Raw genomic sequence first — 13011 nt, 5'->3', positions numbered from 1 at the left:
TTGCAATTACAATAACATACAAGATGCTGCAAGATCTAATATCAAATCATAAAGAGCTAATAATTCTAGGGCAATCTACATAGCATAGAATTCAGTTGTCTAGGTTCAGGAAGATATAAAGAATAAAGATACTGTAAGACCTAATATCAAATTATGTAGAGCTAATTCCATAGGGTTGAAATTTCCTAACTTTGTAGTGATTTACTTATCAAAAAAAAAAATATCATATAGAATTAATAATTCTAAGGAAATGAATTCTACATTGCATAGATTCAATTGTCTAGGTTCAGGAAGATATAAAGAATAAAGGTACAACCCACTGGGTTTTGTGAAGGTTTGCCAAAATATCTTGTATTGAAATATTTCCTATATCTAATAAGATGATGATCATGGTTTTAAATTTGGCTAATATGAAGTAACCTTGTCAACCAACCATTAAGGTTTGAATCAGAAACAGGCATCATGGGATATTTTCAGAAGTGAACATCTTTCTTTGTGGCAGGGTCAGGGGAAAGAATAGGAAAGGAAAAAGGGAAAATACCTCATTTACTGTTGTTAAATCACTACTTATCCCAAAAACTTAAGCTTATAAGAAGAAGTAAATTTAAGCATTTAATCATTAGTTTAACACTCTCCCTCACATGTGGGCTCTAACACCTTTTTATTAGGTGAAGCCCAACATGCTGAATATTTAATTTAAATGGTAGGTGAATTGATGGAGTCAAGGTTCGATCCCAAGACCTTTGACTCTAATACTATGTTAAATCACCAGTTATCCCAAAAGCTTAAACTTATAGAAAGAGGTAAATTTAATCACTTACTCATTAATTTAACAACTGTGATTATAAAGAAATATAGCACTGCATGGTGCAAACTATCCAAAAAAAAAAAATCCATATAGCCAACTCAAATAACTTAGTAAAAACGTTATACGACTTGAATAACAAAAAGAATATAACAAACATAACTTTCAAACTGTCACATATAATAGATAAGCCATTAAGTAGAAATTTATAATTATAAATTTTTTTGATAACTAATAATGCATTGAAGAGCGTAGAGGAACGCAACGCAAGTACACAGAAAGTATACAAGAGAGCGACTAAATAGGAGAGAAAGAAGAAGAGAACATAAGGAGAAAATCAGGAAAATTGATCCCTAAAGGAGCAAGCCAGCCTGTAGTCCATGTGAATAAAGTGTACAAAAAGAAGTGAATAAGATCCTCAAGATCCCTCGACATATCCTCGAAGCATCTCGCATTCCTTTCCTTCCAAAGACACCATAGAAGACAAAGGGAAGCCATCTTCCATACCACAGCACTACTCGTTCTACCGCCCGCCCACCAACTAGCGAACATCTCCTTGACGCTTCTACGCATAACCCAACACATGTTAAAGCAAGAGAAGATAACATCCCACAACTTGCGCACAACCCCACAGTGAAGAAAGAGATGATCCACGGACTCCCCATCCGCCTCACACATACAACATCGATTAATCACAACGATACCTCTCTTTCGAACATTATCCAACGTGAGAGGTTTCCCAAGGGCGGCCGACCATGAGAAAAACGCCACTCTCAAAGGAGCCTTGGTGCGCCAAATGCTTTTCCACGGGAAGTGGTTAGGCTCCTTAAAGGCAAGCATCCTATAGAAAGAGCATACCTCAAACTTCCCTTTTCTTGAAGGGATCCATCACATCCGGTCCTCCCCTTCCCCCCGAATCGAAGACGAGTACAAGAGCGAGAAGAAAGAGGCTAAGGCCATCTCCTCCCAATCATGAATACTACGGGTGAAAGTAACATTCCAATGAACCATCCCATTTACACACTCCCGGATATCCGCAATGGAAGCATCCTTATTGCAAGCAATATTAAAGAGACCCGGAAAGGCATCCTTGACAGACGTCTCACCACACCAACAATCCTCCCAAAATTTGACCTTCCCCCCCATTTATAATTATAACTGTAAAATTATAATTATAATTCCATGAAAGTAACATTTCAATGAACCATCCCAAATTTGACCTTCACCCCGTATAATTATAATTACTACGGGTGAAAGTAACATTCCAATGAACCATCCCATTTATAATTATAAATGATTGCAGGTAACTGTAAAATAAACATGTAAACAGTAAAAAATGTGGCAACTTCAAAAATTTGGACTGGTTCTCTTCAACATTAGTTTAGGGAAAATAACTAACGTTATTGACTTGAAATGCAGTCTAAAATATCTGGTCCCTTTACAGGTTAATTTAAGTCAAGAAAAAAAAAATTAAAGAAACATAAGGCACATTGGTTGGTACTACAAGGCAAACAAATCAGCATAGTTACAGTCAACATATTTTAGTTGGTATGTCAAGTGACAAATGTACACGAATATGAACTTTTAAATTTCAACAAAATGTCCAGGGACTATCAACCTAACAATACTTGTGCCAATAATTACTAGTTGACAGATTTTGAAGAACCTATGTGAGACACAAGCTTAAAGTAATGAGAATGCAAGATTCTTAGCCCCATTTTCATCATCTGCAAATGCAATATTAGCCAAAAAGGCTAAGGGTTTACAAATCCAAGCCATTGAAATATTAGCACATTATATAGAAATATATTTCTGAGTACTAATTCTATCGCAACTTACATGCATAGTTATAAACATGTATGAAATGTTCATCATTTCTTAAGAAACATTTTTTTTGATAAGTAATGTATAACTTTTTTGGATAAGTAATATATATATATATATAAGAAATATATATTACAAGATGTCAATATTATTAGATAAAAATAAATAAAAGGATAAAATACACCAACACTCCCTTAGTTTGAAAGCATTCTATCACGAATTTTTGCTTTTCAATTTCCATAATTAAGCCCCTTGTGGTCCCGATTGTTCTAACATGAGCATCAGATGGTGATGACGATCATGGCTTCAATCTCGCCAACAATTGGTCCTCCTCCACCAGCAATGGATTTAGTGGTATGCTCTCTCCACCATAGGTCCTCCCTGGCCTCTAGCACAATTACGTTCTCTATCCTGGAAGTCAACAGCAGGCCTCATTCCTTTTCTAGAGGGGTCCCTTGTGAACCCGAGAGTCTGTGCCTAATAGATGTCCTGGAAGGCTCTATGTATGGCTCTGGCAGTGTAGTGTGCAATCTTTCTAAGGGAAACATTGTAGCCATCCCTAAGCCCACTAGTCCTGTGATTGTGGTTTCTGCTTAAAGCAAAGAGGGTACCCATTGTATCGCTCCTATGAGCTCCCCTTTCAATGCAACCCCCCACGCGAGACAGATTGAGAGTTCAAACTAGATTAAGAGATCCATGTATGGCTTAGAAAAGTTCGTGGGGGTTTCATATGAAGGATTTGAGCAGGAGATTTCTTAGTTATTTTCTGCTATCGAATCAAGACATAAAGGCCAGACCAATACTTTGGGGTCTCTCAAAAAAGAGATAGGGAGCAAGGTCAAAGAGGTCAAAGAACTTCTCAATTGTCAAGTTCAGTGAACTGTGATTCCAAAAGAAACCTGTCCAAATCCCATCCATCTCCTCGGTACCATGATAAGGCTTGTACCCCATTATGAATTTGAAAATTATTTGTTGGAATGTTAGAGGTGTCAACGATGCAGACAAAAGGCTCAGCATTAGCAATTTATTGAAAAATTGGAAGCCTAATTTAGTGTGTGTTCAAAAAACTAAAATGGAACGAATTTCTGCTGGTATTGTCTAGAGTTTGTAGAGTGGTTCTTTTACGGGATAGACAGTTCTTCTATCCTCCAACTCCATTTTTTTTTTTCCCCAATTTTCGCTTTCTCTTTCTCTTCAACACCTTCTCTTTCTCTTCCTTTCTCTGTCTCTCTTCAATCCTCTGTTTTTCTTTCTTATATTGTTTATCACTACATTGATATTAAAATAAAATAATGAGATGGTGTTAAAAAAAGCCAAAATGTTTTTACACATGGTGTGATTTATTTAGTCCATAACACATTATGTTAATGGTTATTACCAGTGTATGAATGGAATGACATAATTAGAAAGATGAGGAACCACAAAGAATTTGATTAGGAAAATTATAAACCTAAGAGGGCTCAATAGAACACCATCAAAGCACTGGGTTGTTGGGGCATTTTCCCAAAATTAGATTCTTTGCCAACATAAATGAAAACAAAGAAACTCCACAAATAATCTAGCAACAAATCAGAGTGTATATTGTAGTCTCAGATTGATCTAATTTTCCTCAAGTAAAATTTTTGTCCTGTTACGTCAGTCTTTCAAAAGAAGTTATATATTCTACAAGACATGATTGTTATAGTAAAACTCAGATGCTCCTCTTAAGGTTTATATACAAAAGAGAAGGGGAAAAACGAACAATACATATAGCAAGACACATTCCCACAACAATAACAGAGTCTATGTAGCATAAGCAAGATTTATTACTGCCCACCATTTGATAGCTATCTTCAATCCTAAATACAAAAATATCCAGTACCAAATATACAGGGTTACACACTTATAGTTGTCATTATATAACTGTGTTCTTAATTGATTGCAAGACATATATACAGAACAATAGATTTCATTTAAAAGTTTTTGGGAAAAGAAAATACTGTTCACCTACAAAACAAATCATTCCACATGCACATATCTTTCAATATAATTTGTGAAAGACAAAAATAAGAGATGAGAGAAACTACCAATAAGATTAGGCCATATCTTTCTAGGCCATCTAACAAAATAATATTGATTAATCAAAATTAAATATAATGGTCAAAAAATTACTTGACAATGAAAATTGTATGTGTTGAAAAACAAACAACAAAAAAAAAAGATAATGTTGCAAACTTATAGGAGCGAATGATAAAGAACTATTTGGTACATATTAAACACAAAAGTAAGCTCATTACCGGGTCAGCGAAAAGGTTAAACAAGAACGGCTGCACATCTTCAAGAGTCTCTGGACCTCCAAGGTTCAGCAACAAGACTCCAATCTTATCATCACCAACAATAGGAGTATCAGAGGCATCTTGAGTTTTTGACGTCACTAGTGCTCCCAATGGCACCAAATACTTCTTTAGAGATTGCTTAGAAAATAAAGGTTGTGTTTCAGACCATCCCGAAGAAAATCTTGCGACTATGTAATTTTTTGAAAGATAAGAATTATGACAAGCCTCCGTATGGACCCCAGAGCAATGATATATCCTTTGGGAGGTACATATTGCCTGTGGTGACAGCCTAGGAAAGCAAAGAAAATCAATATATAATATTTGATTTACTATATCAATTCTCACATATGACACTAAAACATTAGTCTATTAATTGGCAATTATAACTGAATTCATGTATAGCACTGCAGTTGAGTAAAACCATAATAATATTCCTAAAGAATGTAATGTGACATATTTTAGCATTGAAAATAAGCACGAATTAGAAACGCATAAAAAGTAATATCTGGAAACATGCACAATTGTAGAGAAAATAAAAACAAAGGAAAGATATTAGAGCCCAACAGTGACATGTAATACTTCAAGAAAAAAAAAATGATGCCGGAAACCCTTCAAAGGAAGGGCCACTTCGTGTACCCACCATTGTCCCCTCCCTCCCCCAGAGATTAGGTAAGACTCTAGTTTCGCCGACGGGTGTGACCCAAAAAAATTGTTTACACCCAAAGAGATTTGAACCTTAGACCTGATGGGGATGCCACCAAGACCAAGGCTCTTACCACTTGAGCCAACCCCTTGGGATTACTTCAAACAAATGAAAGTGATTAGTGCAAAATTATTTCCATTATAAAGTGAAAACCAAAGAAGTCATTATAGTTTTGTAGCATTTGAAACATGGTACTTCTTTCCATAAAGGCACAATATAAGATTTCAATTAATGGCCCATTTTCCTTATAGTTTTAATAACTTATCATAAATGGCGAAATTATTCCTATCAATTTCTACATTCAGTTATTACATACTTGGTTGTGTAAGTTTATTGAATCCCAACTTATAACACCATCAACCCCTATCTAAACCAAAAAGGGTAAAATCAAGAGTCCCAAGATTGTTTCATAAAAAGGGCTTACAAAACCCAGTTTAACAAAGATATCTCCAGCAAGTTAACCCTTACAAGATGAAGCAAAAAAGGCCATCTATAAATTTAAGCATTCCCCAGTGGATGGGACCTTGAACTCTAAGCTTTGGATATTTAGATAATCTGAAAATCGGCAATCCTTATTGAGAGTACCCATTAAACATAGGTAAATACCTTGCTAGTGTAATTAGAGACATTTGTACCTTTGGGTGTTAGTTATGGTTTATTCTTTCTACTTCTTAGTCACTCCTATACAAGCAACATTGAGTCTTCAAAGCTGTAGTTCTCTGCCACAATAAAACTAAGGAAAGGGTAGGAGGGAAGGACAGGCAAGGAAAGGCACTATACTATTTTTCCATCCATGTGGTTGATTTAGAAAAGAGTTAAATCCTTTACAAATGCTTGTGGTTGACGGAAAATCAAACGGACCCTCAATTTTAAAAAATATCACAGATGACACTTGTGGACATTTGAGAAACGCAGTTGGTACTTTCATTCATGTTTCGTCCAATAATCTAACTGCGTGTCACATCAAACTAATTAGAAACTGCCACACGACTATTGCGTGTCTCAAATGCCTCATTAATATTATTTAAACAATATATATATATAAAGGCAGGAGGGGCTAAAAATGTTTTTTCTTTCCCCCTTAGGTGCAGTAGGGGCTTTCGTTTTTAGGGCTGTTATTGGGCTTTTGTAGGTCTTAGTCCTAGTTTTTTCGGGATTTAGGGTGTTTTTGTTTGGGTCTATTTTGGGTCTCTTGAGGGGGCTCTTTATGAGCTTAGGGTTTTTTCTTAGGTGATTCTTGATGCTCGCTTCTACCTTGTGTAATTGTGTTGCGCCCTTTTGGGTTTTTTGATATATACATTTTTACTTATTAATATATATATATATATATATATACTAGAGCCTGTTCTACAGGTTTAGGACTTTTTTAATTTTTTCTTTTCCAGCATTCTCTTGTATATTTCCTATGTACTAAGGTTGCACCCATTTGCACTTTTGATATGCAACATTACTTATCAAAAGAAATAATGTATATATATATATTTTTGATAAGTAATGTCAATGTATTAAAAAGCACAAGGGGCGCAACCCATGTACACAGGAAGTATACAAAAAAGCCCACAAATACAAGCTTTAAACTGAAAATGATGCACATAAATCTAGAAATTCCGCAAGCGTTGAAACTTGGGAAGAATACCACAACACTCTCCATGAGAAAAGTGTTTGGAACACCCTTTTCTTCAATTCTATAATTCCCATTTCACGATCCTCAAAACTCTGTACATTCCTTTCTCTCTATAAGCACCACATTACACACAAAGGGGCCATCCTCCAGATTTGCATGACTGACCACTTACCCCTTTGCCCTCTCCAACTTCCCAAGCATTCCTTCAACCAACCCGGCATCACCCACGTTACACCAAACAGCTGAAGAAACATATTCCATATCTCTACAGCAACTTTACAATGCAATAATAGATGATCAATAGATTCACCACTCTTCTTACACATACAACACCACTCCATCACAATGATGTTCTTCTTACGTAGATTGTCCAATGTTAAGATTTTCCCCATCACCGCCGTCCATACAAAAAAAGCCACTTGCAGAAGAGCTTTACTCTTCCGAATAATCTTCCAAGGGCCATCCATCGGGACTAAATTAATCTTCACCTTATAGAATGACTTTACCTCAAAATTCTTTCTCTTCGAGGGAATCCAACAAATTTTATCCACCCCACCATGCCTTACCTGTTGGGAATAGAGCATTTTGAAAAATCTCGAAACCTCCTCCAGTTTCCAATCATGAACAGGTCGAATAAACCTTACATTCCAATGAATAGCACCATTTACTATCTCTATATTCTCCTCCACCCATGCCTCCTTTACACATGCTATATTGAACAAAGTGGGAAACAAAGTCTTCAATGATACCTCCCCACACCACACATCCTGCCAAAACAATATACGAGACCCATTTCCTACCTCAAACCGCACATGTTGCTTAAAATCATCCCACCCCCTTCGGATACATTTCCACATTCCTACCCCATACAATCCTCCTACCTCCTTGGAACACCAACCACCCCTCATCACCTCATATTTAACCTCCACTAATTTCCTCCACCACGCATCTCTTTCATTTGCAAACCTCCACAACCATTTACCCAATAAAGCTCGATTAAATTGAATCAAATTCCTTACCCCTAATCGCCCCGTCTCCGTAGGCATGCAAATTTTGGACCAATTTACCAAGTGAAACTTGAATTCGTCACCTACACCTCCCCACAGAAAATCTCTTTGTATTTTTTCTATACGCTTCGCCACTGTCACTGGAATTTGAAACAACGACAAGTAGTATGTGAGTATGCTAGAAAGCGTACTTTCTCTCACCACGTCAGCATATATATATATATTAATGAGGTGTATATGACACTTGTCAAATTGTGATTGGACTTGACATAGCATGCCGTTAAATTACACGAATTGTGTAATGACTGCCCCACTGTCTCCGACTTGGACTTAGACTGAAGTACCAACTGCGTTTATCATATGTCCACCATCTGCAATAGTTTTTGAAACCGAGAGGTCTGTTTGATTTCGCGTTAAACTACAGGTACTAAAAAAGTAATTAACCCTTCAGAAAAAGTTAAGGAAAAAGAAATGCAGGGTTTGGTTCCTAAAGAATAAAGCAATATGATGAAAACCTATCCCTCTCACAACAGCCAGATGAAATACCTTCCCCTCACTTGACCATTCACACATCTTTCCTCCCCAACCGAACAAAAGATAAAGCCTATTTTCCCTCACTTTTCCTTCATCCCTTTCCCACCCTTCTATTTTCCCCAAAATTTTCCCTCAATAGAAGACTTCTTCCGAATGGCATAATTGTCCGATCTATATATTGGTACTATAGATCAATAATTGCATGGACCGCTCTTTGAAGGATTTTTTTTCACGAGATTTTTTACATCAAAGGAATATGGATGCTAGTTTCTGAACATATGTGTATCCACAATGATGAGGTGCATTGGAACTTAAATTTTATAAGATTGGTGCATGACTGAGGGTTGGAGTCTGTTACTTCTTTCTTCAGTACTTTGTATTCTTGTAGGATGGTTCGGGGAGGGCAAAGATAAGTTATGCTGGATTCCTTCGAAAAGATGATTCTTTGAGGTTAAAGGTTTTATAAAGTCCAGTTTTCCAACGCTGACTCCTCCTTCCCTTGGAAGAGCAAACGAAGGTCTAAGGCTCCGCTAAGGGTGGCCTTCTTCACTTGACAGCAGCTTTAGGAAAAATCTTCACTTTGGATAATCTTTGCAAACGTCACATTATAGTGATAGAGTGGTATTGTATTTGAAAAAAGAGTGGGGAAACTCTTGATCATCTCCTTATTCATTGTGATATCACAAGAGACTTGTCAAACTTGGTTTTCAGATGTTTGGAATAAAGTGGATCATGCCTAGACGAGTAGCAAATCTCTTGGCTTGTTGGAAAGGAAGAGTCAATCGGAAAGATATTAAAATTGTTTGGAATTGAATGCCTTCATGTTTAATGTGGTGCATTTGGAGAAAAATGAATGCGTGAAGTTTCGAAGATTGCAAGAATTTTTTTTTTTTTTTTTTCTTTTATAAATAAGTTATTCATTGAAAAAGTGCAAAGTGACGCAACCCTAATATACAGGATGTATACAAAGAAATACCCCACTAAAGGCAAAAGAGGAACATAAAGACAAAAATTGAGACATGGTGAAAAACTGAGGCATACTGAAAGCGTCAGCTCAATGGAACAGTGTTTGAATAAACAGCTTTTTGAGCTCTTCCATTGACCTTTCTTTATCTTCAAAACATCTTGCATTCCGGTCTCGCCAAATAATCCACTTTAGACACTGGTGCGACTCGCCACACCTCCTTTGCTGAACTGTTACCCCGCTAACTGCGCCAACAAGCCAGCAAATCTACCACCCCTCCAGACATGACCCATGTGACATCAAAAAGAGAAAATAACATAATCCATAAAGCTCATGCCACTTCACAGTGAAGAAGAAGATGGTTGACAGACTCGCCACTCTGCTTACACATACAACACCATTCCACCACAATGATACCTCTTTTACGCAAATTATCCGAAGTCAGAATCTTTCCAAGAGTCACTATCGACACAAAGAAACTGACTCTCAATGGAACTTTTACTTTCCATATATTCCTCCACGGGAAAGAGGAAGCTAGCACATCTATCCCCGAAGAAGAAAGCATGCGAAAAAAAGACCTTACCTCAAAGATATTTCGTTTAGAAGGAGTCCACCGCATGCAGTCCATCCCCCCATACGACTACGGAAGATTGCAAGAAAATGACGTCGCACCTACAACTTTGGTTTCTTAAAGCCTTGTTTGAATGGATCTCTATAAACGTCATTCTCAATTTCTCTAACTTTATAGACTTTTGTGCTCTCTTTTCTCGTTCTTGACTTTACTAGGTGGTTTATCTTGTATACACACTATGTACTTGGTTGCGCCCCTAGCGCTCTTTTTTTCTTTTTTCTTTTTTTTTGATAAGTATAATTGTATATATCAAAAAAAAGTGCAATACGCCTCTAAGTACACAATGAGTATACATAGGAAAACCCGCATTATCCCACAAGAAACCCCCATATAAGGAGCCCAAAACCCAAAATAAGCCTAAAGAAACCCTCATGCCCAAAACCCAAAACAACCCTAAACTCACAAGGCAAGCCTAAATCACCCTGCCTTTAAGCCTACTAGAGCCACAGTCTCTAGCCTCAAAATTACTTGAGCATTCCAAATTGTTTAGCTCCCTGTTCCCCTTAGTATTTGAGGCAAAAACCCCCTCTTCATGATTCCGGTCCTCTTCAATGACTAAAAAAAAGATTCAAAAGGCTTCTCTCGTCACCCCCATAAGTCAATCCCAAAGTGGGCGTGAGTTCCATAGTGTCGAGCATAAGTCAATCCCAAAGTGGGCGTGAGTTCCATAGTGTCGAGCACCACCTCGGAATAGCCATCCACCCCCACCACCGAAGTGCCCGCTACAACCTCAGTCAGCAACTTCTTGTTCTTATTCAGCTACTTACCTATATTATTCTTCACTCTCCGAGCATATTCCAGCTAAGACTTGAAAACAAAAGAATAAATAGATGCTCCACTCTCCGTCATTCGAGGATGAGAGAGGCGAAGTCTCATACCCGACTCAGCCACCCCTGAGGAAGAACCACCAGAAGACCTTGGGTAAGCAGCCGTCGAGACTGTATGACTGGCCTGTGACTCGTCATTATATATTAAGGCCCTGTTTATTTCGGGGTAAAATATTTCCCCCTGGGTTGCGCCCCTAGCTCTCTTTTAATGAACTACTTTATTTATCAAAAAAAAAAAGTAATTACATGGTTTAAAATGGTTAACAAAAGGTTGGAATTCTTGTAAACAAATTGTCAATGTGTGATACCCATACTACATACTCCAAAATGAGAATTCACTAAACTCATAAAACAACAGCCAAGCAAATTTTTAAACCTCTGAAGCTCAAAAATATGTTAGACTATCAACTTAAAGCACATCCTCTCTACTAACCAACAAGTGGAAGAAGACACACAAGATATGGAAGAAAGCACAGCATCTCTCTACTAATTAAAACTGCGTCCAATTTTTTGCCATGACATAATTCAGCTTTGAACTTCCGATACATACATCGCACAAAGATGGTGGAAAGTGAAACCACATTTTACAAAAAAGAAAGGAAGCTTGTAACATTCCTCTACATTTAATAGCTAGCCACTAACTAAAACAAGAACTTTCTTTATTTTAATTATTTTCCTATATTTCCTTTCTTTTTGGTTCACCTTCAACAACATGCTATCCTTCATATCCATTAAGTTTTAAATTACAAATAACTTATCATAAAAATAAATAAACATAAATATATCAAAAAATAACAAAAGAGCCAATACATAAAATTGCAAAAAGGGCACAACTATGCATACATACATAATTGCATGAATACAAACATACATCCACAAATAAATGTACTCCATAAAAACAAAAATAAAAGATAAAAGGAAAATTCGGAAACCTACCGTGGGAATTTGGAACTGCGAGAAGCGGAGGTGAGGCATGGAGGACGAAGAAATGTAGACGATGACGAAGAAGAAGAAGCAGCAGAAGAACAAGGAGGACTCGGAATTAGACCCTTCATATTCATCTTCACAATAGCACCACTGCTCTTCCTCTATGCAAATCCTAAAATCAAAACCCACTAAACCCACCACACAAAATGAGCCGAAAACCCCGAAACCAAGCATTAAAATCAAAACCCATAAAAATAAAAATTAAAGGAAAAAACAAGCATTACCAAAACGCAGCGAAGAGTAGGTGAGGAAGAGCACGTGAGAGAAGTAACGGAGATGGAGGGTGAGAAAGTTCCAGTGTTCTTTTGGTTTATTGCAGAGATAGAAACCAGAAACAGTTAGTTAGAAGTAGTTCTCACTTCTCAGTAATCATGGCGAGCGAGGGAGGGCCACTCAAAAACAAATGAACAGAAGCCCACGCCACCTGTTTAAACTCTTATCTTTTTTTTTTTTTCTTCTAAGCTTCTTATTGGATACTACAATTTTATTTTTTATTTTTTAACTACCCAGATTTTTTGGTTTCTTTTTAAGTTTTTGGTTTTCTCGTCATTATATATTAAGGCCCTATTTATTTTGGAGTCAAATATTTCCGGTAAAAAATGCGTTTAACTAAAAACATTTTCCGACATTTGATTGGTAGGAGAAATCAATAAATTTTTTTTTTTTTTACATTTTTATTCAAATTATATTAGCCTATGAATATCAACTTGTATTCACAATGTAAAATATTTAGGGAAAGTGTACATAACTCTCTCAAACTATCACTTAATTGACAATATCCCTCAAACTT

The 13011-nt window shown here is 36.8% G+C and overlaps 1 protein-coding gene across 1 annotated transcript in view; it reads right to left on the bottom strand.

Annotated features, from left to right (window-relative positions):
- LOC132165582 (ferrochelatase-2, chloroplastic) overlaps window positions 1–12603 on the bottom strand; it is a 36190-nt gene extending 23587 nt beyond the window's left edge. Inside the window, exons 1-3 of the mRNA XM_059576208.1 lie at window positions 12446–12603; window positions 12171–12349; window positions 4906–5233 (exon numbers count right to left, since the gene is read on the bottom strand). Coding sequence (XP_059432191.1) covers window positions 4906–5233; window positions 12171–12295 — 453 coding nt within the window. The 5' untranslated portion in view covers window positions 12296–12349; window positions 12446–12603. The remainder of the gene's footprint in view (window positions 1–4905; window positions 5234–12170; window positions 12350–12445) is intronic.
- Between the last annotated feature and the right edge of the window lie 408 nt (window positions 12604–13011).

This window comes from Corylus avellana, chromosome ca11 (assembly GCF_901000735.1).
Source record: "Corylus avellana chromosome ca11, CavTom2PMs-1.0".
In the NCBI taxonomy this organism is placed as follows: Eukaryota; Viridiplantae; Streptophyta; class Magnoliopsida; order Fagales; family Betulaceae; genus Corylus; species Corylus avellana.
This window is presented reverse-complemented; position numbering and strand designations above follow the sequence as displayed.